This window comes from Acanthochromis polyacanthus, chromosome 6 (assembly GCF_021347895.1).
Source record: "Acanthochromis polyacanthus isolate Apoly-LR-REF ecotype Palm Island chromosome 6, KAUST_Apoly_ChrSc, whole genome shotgun sequence".
Classification (NCBI taxonomy): Eukaryota; Metazoa; Chordata; class Actinopteri; family Pomacentridae; genus Acanthochromis; species Acanthochromis polyacanthus.
In genome coordinates, this window is record NC_067118.1 from 9,826,416 (window position 1) to 9,843,425 (window position 17,010).

Genomic DNA, 17,010 nt, shown 5'->3' on the forward strand with positions numbered 1-17,010 from the left:
ATAAAATATTTTTTCCATGACTTTATTTCTACTTTAACAGGGAAAATCATGCTTTTTCTTTATAGTGGCGAATATCTGTAAAATCATTTTAATTTATTCCTGATTTAGACACAATTTTTTAAAAAAGTGCAATTTTAATGTTAAACATTGTAAAAGAATAAATAAACTTTTTATAGTACAGATTTTTGATGTGGACATTATTTACAATTTTGACTAGATTTACTTATTTATTTTTATTACTTTTTTATTTTAGAGTTAATACGTAATTTTATAATGAAAAAATGTATATTATATAATACACATGCATTATATAATATATATGCATTATTATATGACATACACACGTGGACAAAATTGTTGGTACCCCTCAGTTAAAGAAGGAAAAACCCACAATTCTCACTGAAATCACTTGAAACTCACAAAAGTAACAATAAATAAAAATTTATTGAAAATTAAATAATCAAAATCAGCCATCACTTTTGAATTGTTGATTAACATAATTATTTAAAAAAACAAACTAATGAAATAGGGCTGGACAAAAATGATGGTACCCATAACTTAATATTTTGTTGCACAACCTTTTGAGGCAATCACTGCAATTAAACGATTTCTGTATTTGTCAATGAGCGTTCTGCAGCTGTCAACAGGTATTTTGGCCCACTCCTCATGAGCAAACAGCTCCAGTTGTCTCAGGTTTGATGGGTGTCTTCTCCAAATGGCATGTTTCAGCTCCTTCCACATATGTTCAATGGGATTCAGATCTGGGCTCATAGAAGGCCACTTTAGAATAGTCCAACGCTTTTCTCTCAGCCATTCTTGGGTGTTTTTGGCTGTGTGTTTTGGATCGTTGTCCTGTTGGAAGACCCATGACCTGCGACTGAGACCAAGCTTTCTGACACTAGGCAGCACATTTCTCTCCAGAATGCCTTGATAGTCTTCAGATTTCATCGTACCTTGCACACTTTCAAGACACCCTGTGCCAGATGCAGCAAAGCAGCCCCAAAACATTACTGAGCCTCCTCCATGTTTCACCGTAGGGACAGTGTTCTTTTCTTCGTATGCTTGGTTTTTGAGTCTATGAACATAGAGTTGATGTGCCTTACCAAAAAGCTCCAGTTTGGTCTCATCTGTCCAAAGGACATTCTCCCAGAAGCTTTGTGGCTTGTCAACATGCATTTTTGCAAATTCCAGTCTCGCTTTTTTATGAGTTTTTTTCAGCAGTGGTGTCCTCCTTGGTCGTCTCCCATGAAGTCCACTTTGGCTCAAACAACGACGAATGGTGCGATCTGACACTGATGTACCTTGGCCTTGGAGTTCACCTTTAATTTCTTTGGAGGTTGCTCTGGGCTCTTTGGATACAATTCCAACGATCCGTCTCTTCAATTTGTCATCAATTTTCCTCTTGCGGCCACGTCCAGGGAGGTTGGCTACTGTCCCGTGGGTGTTGAACTTCTGAATAATATGAGCCACTGTTGTCACAGGAACTTCAAGCTGTTTAGAGATGGTCTTATAGCCTTTACCTTTAAGATGTTTGTCTATCATTTTTTTTCGGATGTCCTGGGACAATTCTCTCCTTCGCTTTCTGTTGTCCATGTTCAGTGTGGTACACACCTTTTCACCAAACAGCAGGGTGACTACTTGTCTCCCTTTAAATAGGCAGACTGACTGCTTATGAGTTTGGAAACACCTGTGATGTCAATTAAATGACACACCTGAGTTAATCATGTCACTCTGGTCAAATAGTTTTCAATCTTTTATAGAGGTACCATCATTTTTGTCCAGGCCTGTTTCATTAGTTTGTTTTTTTAAATAATTATGTTAATCAACAATTCAAAAGTAATGGCTGTTTTTGATTATTCAATTTTCAATAAATTTTTATTTATTGTTACTTTTGTGAGTTTCAAGTGATTTCAGTGAGAATTGTGGGTTTTTCCTTCTTTAACCGAGGGGTACCAACAATTTTGTCCACGTGTGTAAGACAAATGGATTTCTAACATTACAATGGGGCTGAAGATGCTTTTATTTTGAATTTTTGTTTCACATTTATTACTTTTTCCATTATGAATAATCCTACTAGTTTAATTTGCAAAAACAGATAACTCCAATTTGTATACATTTTCAGAATTTTTGTTTACTTGCGTTAATATCAAACTGAAGTTGAGTGGATTTGACTCAGTAAATAGAATAATATATAATATTATAGTTTTATTGTTATTTTTGGAAATCTGTAAAACAAATTTTAAAAAAAATATTTTACATTTTTTTCCAATCCCTTAATATTATTTTATTCAGATAATGGAAAATATCTGTAAAATAATTATATTTTTTGCTGATTTTGTTCAAATGCTGTGCCAATAAAGGCATAGCAACAACATAAAAGAGCACAACTGCCTTCAATAGAATAAGAACAGTAATGCAGTTTTAGATGAATATTAATGGAGGCCAGTAGCAGAATAAACCAAGGTCATCTCCATATGAAGTCTAAAGCTCTTCAGTTTGTGTAATAAGCAGCAAATCTTTGTTTACTTTCACTTTAAAGCTGAATTTATCTCATGATGTGTGGAGCATAAGCTTAAAGCACAGAAAGTCGACTATAAGTTTAATTTCTGAGATGATCTGTGTTTAAACTGACTGAAGAAACAGGTCTGAGCAAAAAAAAAAAAACCTCAAACATCCAGCTATTAAATGTTTCTAAAACCTCAGACTTCCTGCTTTTTTTACAGGTTTACATAAAAACACGACAGATTTTCAACCCCAACAGTGACTCATGGAAAACGGTTTCTAGTTTGAGGTTTTTTTATTTGGAAAATTAAGTCTCAAAAATTCAAGGTACATTTGAATAACAAGTGCACACAAATTCAAAGTGAGGTGTAATATTATGGCATAATGATGCTTAAGATCTGCTTAGTTTAAACCAACGAGAACCAGCAGCAGGAAAATCCATATCAGCAAAGGTGACGAGTTCAAGTAAGACAATTACAGTTTGTTAGTCCTTTAAGTTAAAAGCAGTTCAAAAGAGGAAAAAACATCTTAAAAGACAATTAATGAGCAATTATTTACCAACTTCAAATATCAAGCAAAAGTCCTTAAAACTACAACATAACATCTGCTAAATGTGCATCAGAGAACTTAAATAATCCCGAAAATATTTAACACGTGTTTTTTCTTTTTACAAAGCTATTAACACTGATGACCAAGAAAAGAAAAAAAAGGCGAAATACCTCCACAAAGGAATCACAATTTTTTTCAAAAAAAAAAAAAAAAAAGGAAAAAGAAATTCATTCTCACAATTAACACTATAAAAACAAACTTTACGAGAAGCAGTTCTGGCCGAATTCACTCGATTATTTCAACCCTAACAGCACTTTTACTAACGTTTTGTGATATCTTCCAGTTACATCAGAGGTAACGAAACGGACCTGAAGTCTAAACTAAGCGACGTCACAGAATGATACTAAATATGGGAAGGTTGGAGGCCGGCGAGTCTGCAAGCTAGAGGTGAAACTACAGCGTTTAAAGATTATGTACAACATCGAGGCTGCAGTCCGTTGGCGGTTAAAAGTTAGCTGGCTCAGTTACAGTTCATAAATATTTGAACCCGGATGACTAGCGACTAGCTAAAAATCTACATCCTAAACCCTAAATCCTGGCATTTGTGGCATCTAGAAAGGAAAAAAACAAAACACAACACACATACAATTGGAAATCTACTTTTACACCACATGCCCAGTTTGTGTGTTCCTCGCTGGACATGATCGAGTTACATCACTGACACGCTGACCGGAGGAGTATATTCGCGGTGGCACTACATTAAAGAGGAAACATGTCAAGGTGCATACGAGTTTTACTTTTTGCCGCACAGTCATTTGGTTGGTGTGGAATGAGATCAACGAGTCGGTCTGTTTTGCAGGCGTCATGCAGAGATAGCGGGGGCCGCAACCGGGAAGAGCCCGGAACTCGAATCGAGGCTTTCAGCGAGTCGTCCTTTCATGCACGAGTGTCCGGGCGTTCCGGGTTGAGCCGTCTGGACAGGTTGTGTTTCGGAAGGTGAAGGTGTGCGTTTCGTTTTCTCAGTGTTTGTCAGGTGCTTTGTGCGCTCGCCCATCCGGTGTTGTTGTTGTGGTGGTCTGTTGTATTAATCGGCCTCTATACAGGATTCTGTGTGTACCAGTGTGTTGAAACTGCTTCCAGTGCACCGACGGCGTGGGACCCAACTATAGGAAAGCACTCGGGTTCGCTCGAGGATCCTTCTGGTTTCTGTAGCGCACGGCGAGCCAGACGCCCAGTATCTGAGGGAAAGTTCACACAGGTCAGAAAAGGACATTAAAAGCGCTTAAAGTTTTTTTTTTTTTCCAAATAGTCACATGCTAAATCTCCTTTTTTCGGTATTATTTTTCATTGATACCTCCTGTAATCGTGGGAACACCATGGAGATACAGCTCCACAGAATCAGTCACCATCTACAGCGCCCTCCATAATTATTGGCACCCCTGGTTAACATTCGTTCTTCAGCTTCTAATAAATTCAGTTTTTTTTCTAAATAATATAGGACCACACTGAAAAAAAGAGGAAAATCCAACCTTTAATTTAAGTGCATTTAGTCAGTGGGGGAAAAAAAAAATCACACATTAAGAAATAATTGTTTTACAACAAATCATGTATGCTACAATTATTAGCATCTCTGATGTTATTACTTTGTACAACCCCCTTTTACCAACAAAACAGTACCTAATCTTCTCCTATAATACATTTTTCAACAATTTTCAGTGTGAGAGTATGCTTCTGCAATAAAAACTGAATTTATTTGAAGGTTTTCAACACACCTTAACCAGTGGTGCCAATAATTATGGAGGGTGCTGTATGTGTGTGGTATAGAAGCAACAGAACGAGTGAAGTTTCTGGCAAAACAGTATTTCTGCAGCCCTCTGATGCCCTTTAACATTAAATCACATTTTCTCTACTCCATTACTTTCTTTGCCATGAAGTCAGGACTCATATGAACCAAAATAAAAATCAGAGACGCCTTTCTCAGATGTAAAAACATGTCATCTTTGACAGTTGCATTTTAAATATAAAATGATCACAAATAGTCTGACACTAATGGTCCTCCATAACAACACACACAGTGAGTTTCTGCTACAGCCTGGGTCATGTTCTAGTATTTTCTGACAAAGTAAAATTAAGAGTGAAATCATGACGGTTGCTCTTGTCAATCATTTGAACTGAATAAACCCTCTCTGCATTCACATCACTTCTCCTTAAATGTGCCTCAACACACAGCTGATGGAGTGATGAACGGACGTTCTGTATTCTCAAATATTTTGTACATTTACGTTATTAATGCAGTTACCTACTGGCTTTTAAGCCGTAAGCTAACGCTATGCTAGGCTAACATGACCACAGCGAAGTCATTGCTAACAGACAGACAGGGAGTAACTTAAGCTAGGTTAGCACAACTTTACCAATGTAACATAAATGAAAAGCATGATCGACACAAAGACAGCTACACTGAAACGCTGCAAGGACATCATTCTGCATGACTCCAACAGCACTTACTGTTTCATGAGACATTAAGAAAATATCGGTATTTAATCAGCAAAACTCTGGCCGATCACAATTATTTTGAAAAAGTCTATAATCAACTGATTGAATTGGCCAGCTGATAAATCGGTCTGTCCCTACACAACATACCTGTTCACTCACTAATCTCACTTCATAAAGCAGCCCTCTGGACTGACACGTGTGTATATGATTGATATGCTTTATTTATTTCACTTGCCACAACTGTATGGCATCAACATATTCTTGTCACATTTTGCTGTGTAAATATCTATATATTAAAAAAGTAGTTCTATACTTATTTTATTGTTCTCTCTTCCTTCTTCCTAGAGTGATACCAGCAGCCAAAACCAAATTCCTTGTATGTTGTGGACATACTTCTCCATTAAAGCTGATTCTGATTGAAATGTAGGTAAAATACACGTTAACTACATACCATCTTGAACACTTCTCTGACAGGTGATGGAGCTGCGTCACATTTAATTAACGTCTGTTTAAACTGATGCTCTGATGTTTCATTTTGTTAGAAACCTTTTGCTTTTCTCTCTCCTCACATCTCCTACGCTCCAAACAACTTAGAAATCTTAGATCTTTCTTCAGCCTTAGAAGCAGACAGCCTGTTTACGAGATGGTGTTCAAATAAATCCAGCGTTTCTGGAGATGGGGACGCTCACCTCTGTGAAGCTGAAGAAGAGTCCGACGCCCCCAAGGATCTTCAGAGCTTCTGTCGCATGATTCAACATCCTTTCGACGCAGGTCACACAATCATACGGCTTTTGCTTTGCGCACGGCTGGAGTGAAAGAAGTGGGAAAAAAAGGAAGAAAAAGCAGCGTGAGTCAACGAATGTGTCAGCTAAGCTAGTATTAGCTTCCAAAACCTATTCTGAGAGCAACTGTAAGTCAGTGGCCTACTTTCTCTTTTTTGCACTTAAAAGAAATGGTTTTATTCAGCAGGACATATTGTGCAACTGGAAACGTCCTGTAAAAACTGCAGTGTTGATCTGTGATGCCGGCTATATATAAAGTGAACAAACCGGATATTAAATACAGCTCAGTTACGCAACAATTCAAGAGCAGAGCTGCATTGCTTTTTCTATTGCAGTGTTTTTTTCCCTTTACTAAAGATGAAAAGTGTGATATTTAAAACTTACAGCAGAACAGCTTTGCTGATTCTTATCCAACTTGGGAACATCAGTGGCTGTGCTGTTGGTGACGTTGTGCAGCCCACAGCAGTTCAGCTGACTCTCCAGGTCTGTCTTGGTCTTGTCGTCCAGCATCCCCCAGGCAGATTTCAGCAGCACCTCCTGGAAAAACAAACAGGGCAAATAAAACACACGCAAATAACATATTTACGCTTACATATAAACACATTCTGTTGAAATTAAACCCAGCGTTAGCTCACCTGCTGCCCGCGGTTCATCGCCAAGCAGGAACAAGAAATGCCAAACTGGAACAGGAACACAATGAACAGAATCACCATGTACTGGAAGGACGAGGTTAAAGAAGCAACAACATGACAGAAACCACAGCAGACACAAAGCAGTGAACATTTAGTGATTTTTTTTGGGATTTTTTTAGAAGCAGTGCAACTACATTTATTACTACGAGAATCTGTGCAACTCGCAAAGATGTCCCATTATGTTCTATTTAAACTAATCATCATGCGAAACACCAGAAAGGAGCAAGGAAATAAGAATGAGCTCTTTCTTGTTGTCCTTTAATAACAATGAAACAAACTATCGACTCAAACTATTGCCTTTTTAACCTAGCTGCTAGCGTAGCATTAGCTACTGTGAGAGAAGCTAACTTCCTGGTTTGTGTTGCTTCTTCAGACATTTCTGAGACCACAGAGTGACAACAGACAGACGAGGCTGCATCAGACCTGAAGTAGCAATAATCAGTCAATAAAAATATTGATTATTGGAAAATTGTCAGATACCAGCCACAGTAATCGGTATAACTGTACACAAATCCGACTGTAAACACCTTATTTTACTCTTCTCAAAGTAGTTTTTGCTCACACACCTGTCTGAGAGCCACCTAATGGCATCTAGAGCAGTCTGCAATGTGAGGCGTTTAGGGAACATGGGGAAACAAGAAAAGCACTCCGAGGGCGCAGTACTCTGCCAAAGCTGTTCAGTCGTTGCATGATTTCAGACGGTGAAATCTTGAAAAAATTTGTGGCAGAAATCACGGTAACATAAAATGTGCCCATTTAATACAGATGTTCCCACAAACTGAATGACCTCGCATTGAGCACAGTCATGTTGTGCACGTGTATCTTGTATATGAATACCAAACTGCATGACCTAAACATGTAACGGGCAGTGGGAATTGATGGGACTCAGAAACACCCCCACAACTGCATTGTCAGCGTCCTACAGCACCAGGAAGAGAGGCAAGGCCCTGTGATGGACAACTTCATTGAATGGTGCAATAATTCATGCTTTCAACTAAACGTCAGTAAAACTAAGACAAGCTGCAAAGAAGTCAACCAGAGACTGGTTCTTTTGAAGGAAGCTGAGGGATTGTAATGTTGACATTTTGCTTTTAAAAAAGTTTTATTAATCCTTTGAGTCAATCCTAACTTTTGCACTGATTTTTGGTACAGGAACCTTAGTATCACTAATAAAAATCAGCTGTTGAGCTTTGCCAAACAAAAACAAAAATTTAACTAGCACTAGTCTGCGGTAGCTTGACAACGTCTATCAAGAAAGAACCATTCAGAGGGTAAAGGTCATCTTAGCCGACCCACATCACTCTCTGGATGCTGAGTTTCAACTGCTGCCGTCTGGAACGAGGCATACTTCCCTAAGAGGGCCAAATCAGACAGAAACCTCAGATGATTTGTTCCCTCAGCTGTAGGGTTTCTAAATCAGCTTAAGGCTTGTGTCCTTGCACTGTAGCCTACATATAAGGTCAGGATAACTCACCTGATGACATTTATTTATATCTATGTTTCTGTGTGTTGTGCTGCACCGTTTTATAGGATGAATTTCACTGTCAACTGCTGTTGCAAATCAAACTGCCCAAATTGGGACAAGAAAGGCTTTCTAATCTTTTCTAATCTAATCACAATTTAATCAGTTGTTCTTTGTGTCATTTCTGACGGATAAGTCCTGATGAGTCTGCAGTGGTTGCTTTGTAGTAGGATCACAATCATGTGATCATCAGCAGGCAGCTGATGTAGTGTTCACTTGTTGTCACGGTTACAGTGACGCCGTGCTGCTATCTCGCATCGATACAGAAATCTTTTATAAATCCATGGATCTGGACTATAAGCTGCATCACTGCCAAACTCATCACTGAGTGATTTCTGACCTTCCCAGAAATTTTCTTCTAAATCCGTTAAGTCTGTTTTTGAGTAATGTTTCCAACAGACAGACGCACGCCGATCGTCACATAACCCTGCTGTTCCTTGTCGGAGTAATTATATTGTATATTTATACATTTCCTGCTTTAAAAAGTGAGTCTGAAGTCCTGATAATTTCCTGCATCAGCACCACCTGCAGGACAGACTTCAACATTTGCATCCAAGGATACGAAGAAGAGCATGACTTGGTGGTGGTGTATCGCTCCGATGAGTCCCACGATGGCGATGAGCAGCAGGAAGACGCCCACCGCGATCACCCCTCCGATGATGTGGATGCTCGACACCAGGCCGAAGCCCTTCCCCCATGCTGCCACTCCAATCAGCAGCAGCCCGACCAGCTGGGGGGGAACAGATAGCAGGAAGTTAACCGCGTCGAATGGATCGGTGCTTATCGCTTCCAGATCTATTTACCACAAACACCACTTATCCCGTCAGCGCCGGTTTGTCTTGACAGAACTCTGAGATGATTAAAGTTCAAGTATGTGTGAAGGCAGCTGATAAAAGCTGAGGTTTGGTTCTACTTCACAGAGCTGTGGGTCATAAGACTGTTTTCATGTTTTTCATCATCTGCAACTAATTGAAAACACTAACTTCATTGTTGGATTTTGTTCTGTTTTTTAACCTTTGCTTCTTTAACTGCACGACATGTAAAATGGGAAAATCTGCTGCAAATAATTTCAAACAAAAATGTCTTTATATTTGACGTGATGGAGCTCCTTATTTCACTAAATAATTAAAATTATTAGTCAGTCGATGTTTTTTATGGCTGATATCAAGAAATCAAAATATTTAAGAAGAATATAATAACTAAATTGAAAAAAAAATGAAAATCTAGATGTCAGTCAAGTTTAAAATGACACAAATTTCAACACAAAAGTTTGAAATTTAAATATCTTTGTAATTCAAATAAAATGCATTCATCCTTCAGTGTTAGCAGGATATTACAGTGCCTATAAAATATTTTTACATCCCTTGGAAGTTTCCCTATTTTGTTGCTATTAAGCATTGAATCGTGGTTAATTTAACTTGGCATTTTTTTCTCCACTAACAGTTTACAAAAAAAGGCTCTTTCATGTCAAAGTGAAGCTCAAATCAGGAAAAAGACACCAAAGATAATGGAAAAAATGCTGAATATCGTCCAAAAATTATTTTCCCAATCAATTAGCATGATGGTTATTTGCTCTATTTAATGGTAGTTCTACAAAAAGTCAAAAAACATTTTTTTTCATAAAAAAAAAAAACATTCTAAATGAGAGTGTGACAGGAAACGGGGGAGAAGAGTGGGGGATGACATGCAGTAGGGCCGTGAGCGGGAATCGAACCCAGGATGCTGCGTCGGAGACCAGCACCTATACATGGTTCACCCGCTTAACCCATTGAGCTATACGGGTGCTGTCAAAGAACATTTAAAACTGTTATTGTTCAAACTCTGGCCAAAATATTCATTTTAATGTTACATAAATCAAGCAAAGATTAGGTCCAAAACTGATTAAGATCATTTGTATTTAAAGAGACTGATAATATACACTCAACAAAATATAAACGCAACACTTTTGTTTTTGCTCCCATTTTTTATGAGATGAACTCAAACATCTAAAACTTTTTCCACATACACAATATCACCATTTCTCTCAAATATTCTTCACAAATCTGTCTAAATCTGTGATAGTGAGCACTTCTCCTTTGCTGAGCTAATCCATCCCACCTCACAGGTGTGCCATATCAAGATGCTGATTAGACACCATGATTAGTGCACAGGTGTGCCTTAGACTGCCCACAATAAAGGACACTCTGAAAGATGCAGTTTTATCACACAGCACAATGCCACAGATGTGGCAAGATCTGAGGGAGTGTGCAATTGGCATGCTGACAGCAGGAATGTCAACCAGAGCTGTTGCTGGTGTATTGAATGTTCATTTCTCTACCATAAGTCGTCTCCAAAGGCGTTTCAGAGAATTTGGCAGTACATCCAGCCAGCCTCACAACCGCAGACCACATGTAACCACACCAGCCCAGGACCTTCACATCCAGCATGTTCACCTCCAAGATGGTCTGAGACCAGCCACTCGGACAGCTGCTGAAACAATGGGTTTGCATAACCAAAGAATTTCTGCACAAACTATCAGAAACTGTCTCAGGGAAGCTCATCTGCATGCTCGTCGTCCTCATCGGGGTCTCCACCTGACTCCAGTTCATCGTCGTAACCGACTTGAGTGGGCAAATGCTCACAAACGATGGCGTCTGGCACATTGGAGAGGTGTTCTCTTCACGGATGAATCCCGGTTTACACTGTTCAGGGATGGCAGACAGCGTGTGTGGCGTCGTGTGGGTGAACAGTTTTCTGATGTCAATGTTGTGGATGGAGTGGCCCATGGTGGCGGTGGGGTTATGGTATGGGCAGACGTCTGTTATGGACCAAGAACACAGGTGCATTTTATTGATGGCATTTTGAATGCACAGAGATACCGTGACGAGATCCTGAAGCCCATTGTTGTGCCATACATCCAAGAACATCACCTCATGTTGCAGCAGGATAATGCACGGCCCCATGTTGCAAGGATCTGTACACAATTGTTGGAAGCTGAAAACGTCCCAGTTCTTGCATGGCCAGCATACTCATCGGACATGTCACCCATTGAGCATGTTTGGGATGCTCTGGATCGGCGTATACGACAGCGTGTACCAGTTCCAGCCAATATCCAGCAACTTCGCACAGCCATTGAAGAGGAGTGGACAAACATTCCACAGGCCACAATCGACAACCTGATCAACTCTATGCGAAGGAGATGTGTTGCACTGCATGAGGCAAATGGTGGTCACACCAGATACTGACAGGTTTTCTGAGTAACCAGACTCCCCCCTCCCCTCTTTTTGTTCAAAAAGAATATCGCCATAAAATATGCAAATGGCATTTCGACATATTGTGATTGTAAATTGTGTGTGAGGGGGAAGGAGGTTACCATTATGAGGGACTAGCAAGTGACTATTGTATCAGTTTGGAAACCTGTGCATACCCTGGACATCTTCTTTCTGTTTTCTGCTGTTTCAACTCTAAGCAAAAGTCACTGAGGTTTATCCTCACAGCCTCCCGTTACCTCGGTGATAGATAAAGAGGAGCTGCTGTTTCTGTTATCTGTTTGCCTTGGAGTTTTGTGGTTTGCCAGGACTGTCACCTGTTTCTGAGTTACATCTTAAGATGTCTCATAAATGTTTGAGGTGTCAGAAAAGTTACAATAGGGATAACTGGCTGGCTTTTTTCCTTCGATGTCGGCTCTTCCTATCGTTGTGAAACAGAATTCACCAAGCGTTGGATTGTTCACCCACTAATAGGGAACGTGAGCTGGGTTTAGACTGTCGTGACCCCGTGACCCCCCCCCCCCCCAAATAAAACAAAACTGCACCTTTCAGAGTGTCCTTTTATTGCGGGCAGTCTAAGGCACACCTGTGCACTAATCATGGTGTCTAATCAGCATCTTGATATGGAACACCTGTGAGGTGGGATGGATTATCTCAGCAAAGGAGAAGTGCTCACTATCACAGATTTAGACAGATTTGTGAACAATATTTGAGAGAAATGGTGATATTGTGTATGTGGAAAAAGTTTTAGATATTTTAGTTCATCTCATAAAAAACGGGAGCAAAAACAAAAGTGTTGCATTTATATTTTTGTTAAGTGTATATATTTGAAATTAACATACATTTTAATTAAAAAGAAAATCTTGGTGTCAAAATTTGGAATAACAAAGTCTAACACCATCCAAACTTGGTTAAAATTCCATTGTTTGTTTCAAATATGTTTCATTCAAAGAGAACTTTTCAACATTTATCTGTCAGTGTTGCGCCTTTCAACACTGAACCATGGTCAGTTGAATTTCCTTTGCTTAAAAAAAAGTCTTTCATGTCAAGGTGAAAGCACATACAAAAAAGAAAAATATCTGCCAAAAGTAATTTCCTAATCCATTAATGTGACTGTTTCCTTTATTTATTGGTAGACTTGGTGCTTTTTCAAACTATTTTTGGTCAAATCAGTCCAAAAACATTCATTTTACTATCACATGAATCAAGCAAATGTTCACATTTTTGACTTTTTTTAGTGATTTTTTAGCATTTTGCAAAAAGATTTATAAGTTACAAATATTTTTATTACTGATAAAATGTTTAAGCCCTACAATGAATTATGTATTCTTTTATCTACAGATGTCTTGTTTACTGCCTTCTGTCCTGATTCTACATTATCACACTCAGTGACTGATTATGATAGGTGGCTGGGTCCAAAGTTTTCTGAACAGGCGTTTGAGTCGACGGGGACGGCCTCTGGTGTAATGTCCCAGCGACAGATAACATCTATACAATGCAAGCTTTAACTCCAGTGTGTTTCAGAAAGTGCAGATTTCAGAGGAATCTAGAGAGCACGTACAATGACTCAATACTTAATGACGTGTTGCGTCTAAACTGCACAGAGGGAACATAGCGACCCTGTGCAGGTGTGACATAAACCTTAGTTAGCCTGTAAGACAAGAGTATTTATCAAGATATTTACCTAACTAGAGCCCCAGAAAAGTGTAAAACTGTGAATTATGAGAGCTGCAACTGATATATTATCATTATCGGTTGATGTGACTGCATTTTTTTGGCATTTTAGTTGTATTTAGTGTGATTTTAAAAAGTAGAAAAGTCCTCAGAGACACCATGTGATAACAGTAACAAAACCAAAATAAGCTAAGTTTACTGAAACAAAAGACAGGTAAATGCTGTAAATTGTAACATTGCAGAGGCAGGAACCATCAAGTGACTTTTACTAAATTATTCAAAAGGCTGTCAGTTTGTTTTCTAGCGTTTTTAATGTTGAAGACGTGACAGAACAGCTCAGCAATAAGGTGGAGTTGGTGAAGTAAATCACTCAACAATGCAGAGGAGAGCTAACCATTAACAGAAGGCTAAACATCTGGAATGCCGAGCGATTACACAACCGGTGACTAGAACAGCAGAAACGACAATAAAGCACAACTCTTCAGAGGTTCTGTAGGTTAAATGTAAGACCTTTATCAACACTGCTGAGTGGAATTTAGTGCCTCATATCAGCTAAAATATGAAGTGGAAACAGCAGACATATTACAGTCTGGAATTAATTAATATTTCATTACATTTTCAGTATTTCCCAGCAGTGTATAATAATAATTCCTAATGTCATAATTAATTTAGTGAACGGAACTCTGACCTGGATACGCAAAAGGAAGGAAGACATGGTAATAATTTAATAGAAGGCACCAAAAACTCCTCACTTAAAACCATGCTGCTTGTATTGAGACAAGTGTTTACAGAAAATTCCAAACTGAGTAATCTCTATTTCACTAAATCATAAATCTATTATGTAGGTCAGTATCTCTTCACAATCTGTTTTCACATTCAGGAACATTTTATAATTTTATTTCTTTACTGTCAAACACAAACCGAAAGAGGAAGGATACGTAAATGGATGAACTGCATATAGTTTCTTATTAAGGCTGAACATCGATTTGGGGAAAACATCTAATCATGATTTCTTTAAAGTCTCATTCAGTTAAATATTTACAGATTTAAAAGACAAATTGTCAGAAGAGATACCATAAAAAGAGGAAATTTTACACAAAGAGGAAGAGATTTATTTATAGAACAGCTGCATAACATATTTCTCAAACTTTGAGAGTTCAACTTTATCGACTGTTACGTTTATACTGGTACATTTCAAGGCTGTTTTTAGTGGTGGAGACGTTTCAGTGAATGTGTAAAAAAAAAAAATATATGAGGGGGAAAAAACAGAGAACCAGTCTAAAAAGCCCCACACACACATTTATCAGCTGCTCTGGCTATCAGTTTCTTTTTGTACGGTTTTGCTTTTACAGTTCCACTTCCTTTCTTTATAAACAGCCCGTTTGCTTTACTTTTGCTATTCTAAACACAATGATCATCTTCAAGTGTGTTTATATTCCAGTTTTCTGTGATTCTTGTCACTTCCTCCATATATTTATAAGCACTATTGCATGATATTAACTTTTTGTCTTTTTTGTGTTTTGTCCTCTGGAGATATTTCTGGCTCTGGAGCTGTACAGGTTTGATCTGTAGCTACTGATTCCCCCAGTCTGTTCAGTATTTATGGCCTCTTGTTTGGCATTTGCTTCTCTGCTTTCCTTTTCTTCTTCTTTCTTCTTTACCCCGAACCATCAGCCCAAACAGCAGATCTTCTCCTGTTAAACAGGAGTTTTTCCTCCGGATCGTCACCAATAATGAGCTCATATATAATCTCTGGATTCATTGAAGTCTCCATGCATGAATTTGTAAAGTCTTAGCCTGTTAGATGAGTTGGTCAATATTGTTAGCCCATATAGTACCAGTAAATATATATATATATATATATATATATATATATATATATATATATAGTAGATTCTTAACCATAACATCTAAGTTAGTCAGGTTCATTTGTACTTAGGATAGTATTGTAGGAGCTTTAACCTTAGCATTTAAATAAGTCCAGTATATTTGCATAACTAAGATGATTGCCTGGCTTTCATCAAGACATTTAAATGAGTAAATTTGTATTTTATATACTACTTTAGGGTTTGCAGGTCTTAACCATAACAATTAAGTAAGTATAACAACATTGTAGCGTTTTTTAAATCAATATTGACCCTTTTTAGGTAAATTCATAACACCAATCTTATTTCTCAGCTCGAAAGCACTTTGGCTCAACAGCTATTGTTTTAAATATGCTTTTTTTTTTTAAGTTGACTTTATTAATCATATGTGTTTACTTTAATTATTCCACTTCTATTCATTAATATCGTCATTTTCTAAATTTGCATCTGTAGTTTTTTTTGCTTGTTTTAATCTCATTTTAGTTGTTATGTTGCCTTCTGGGCATCCTGCGTTTGCTTTGTCTGTCAGATCCCCTTAAAATCCTTGATTACATAATATATACTACATTAATACAGTTATTGTTATAAGGGTTTACTTAGTGATGGAGATGATCAGATTAACAATGATCATATAGTCTGATCTAATCTCTGGCATTATTCACAACATTTATCAAGTGTTTAGTTCTACAGAAATAATCTATAAAGGCAGAGCCGTTGTGTTTAATTATTGTGCTGGACCTGATTAGTGCAGACAGTGTTTTCTTCCTATTTATCTAAAGCATCAGTTGACATGAGCTTGTGTTAGCCGATCTGAAGCCAACGTGTTGACTGTCACAACTCACATGACCGCGGCTCAGGCACATCCATCAGCTGATTACATCTTCTTGTGACAAATCAGAGTGACTCATATCGGGGTGGGTGCAGAAGATAAGGCATTCAAGCATATCAGATTCACATTTTAGGTCAGCTGGCCTCCCAGCTAACGGTAGCCTTCATGCGCATAATGGCGATAGCTAACAGGCTAGCTAACAGACTAAGGCTAGCTGCTACTTTCTATATTTCTATCTAACCCACAGCACATTTAATCTGGTTTTAATGTGGTATTACTAAACCAGTTACATACCAATAATCATCTGTAGAGTGAAACCAGAGGCGGGAGAAGAAAAATGTTATATCATCAGTTATATTTCTGCGTTGTTGCTACGCTGCTAGCTAGCTACTTCATTCACAAGCTAGTTAGCCTGAGCGCCAATGCAACTAGCTGAACTTAACATTCATTTTGTCCACTCACCATGTAAACCACGTTCAGGGAACAAAGCGCATTTTTGGAGCAGGTGAAGCCGCCACAGACCATATTCGAAAAACCTTTTTTCGGCGGAGTCTGGATGAAGAAAAAGGTCGAGAAGAGACTCTGTTGGCCAGCTGTGAGCGGCGATGATGTCTGGACACAAACAGCGGAGAGGGCGTTCCGCTGACGTCAGCTGACGTCCGGGAGGCCGCATACGTCATTGGTGTGAGGTCTCAGAATGTCTGCTGTTGTTTGTTAAGACACAGATATGAAGTTACATGTAATTAACAACAATAAATCTGGTGTTACGGCAAAAAGTGATCACCACTCAGTTTACATCCACCTACAGCTGCTTAAAAACTTCAGAACATCCCAATTTTTCTGGCTTTATAGAA

General features: G+C 38.4%; 1 protein-coding gene across 1 annotated transcript; it reads right to left on the reverse strand.

Annotated features, from left to right (window-relative positions):
• Positions 1-2,778: 2,778 nt before the first annotated feature.
• On the reverse strand, positions 2,779-16,810 carry tspan31 (tetraspanin 31). The gene is made up of 6 exons (XM_022202793.2): positions 16,619-16,810; positions 9,103-9,270; positions 6,962-7,042; positions 6,711-6,863; positions 6,234-6,350; positions 2,779-4,289 (listed from the first exon to the last, which is right to left on the reverse strand). The coding sequence occupies exons 1-6, from the start codon at positions 16,679-16,681 to the stop codon at positions 4,215-4,217; spliced, it is 657 nt and encodes a 218-aa protein (XP_022058485.1). The 5' UTR covers positions 16,682-16,810; the 3' UTR covers positions 2,779-4,214.
• Positions 16,811-17,010: the final 200 nt, after the last annotated feature.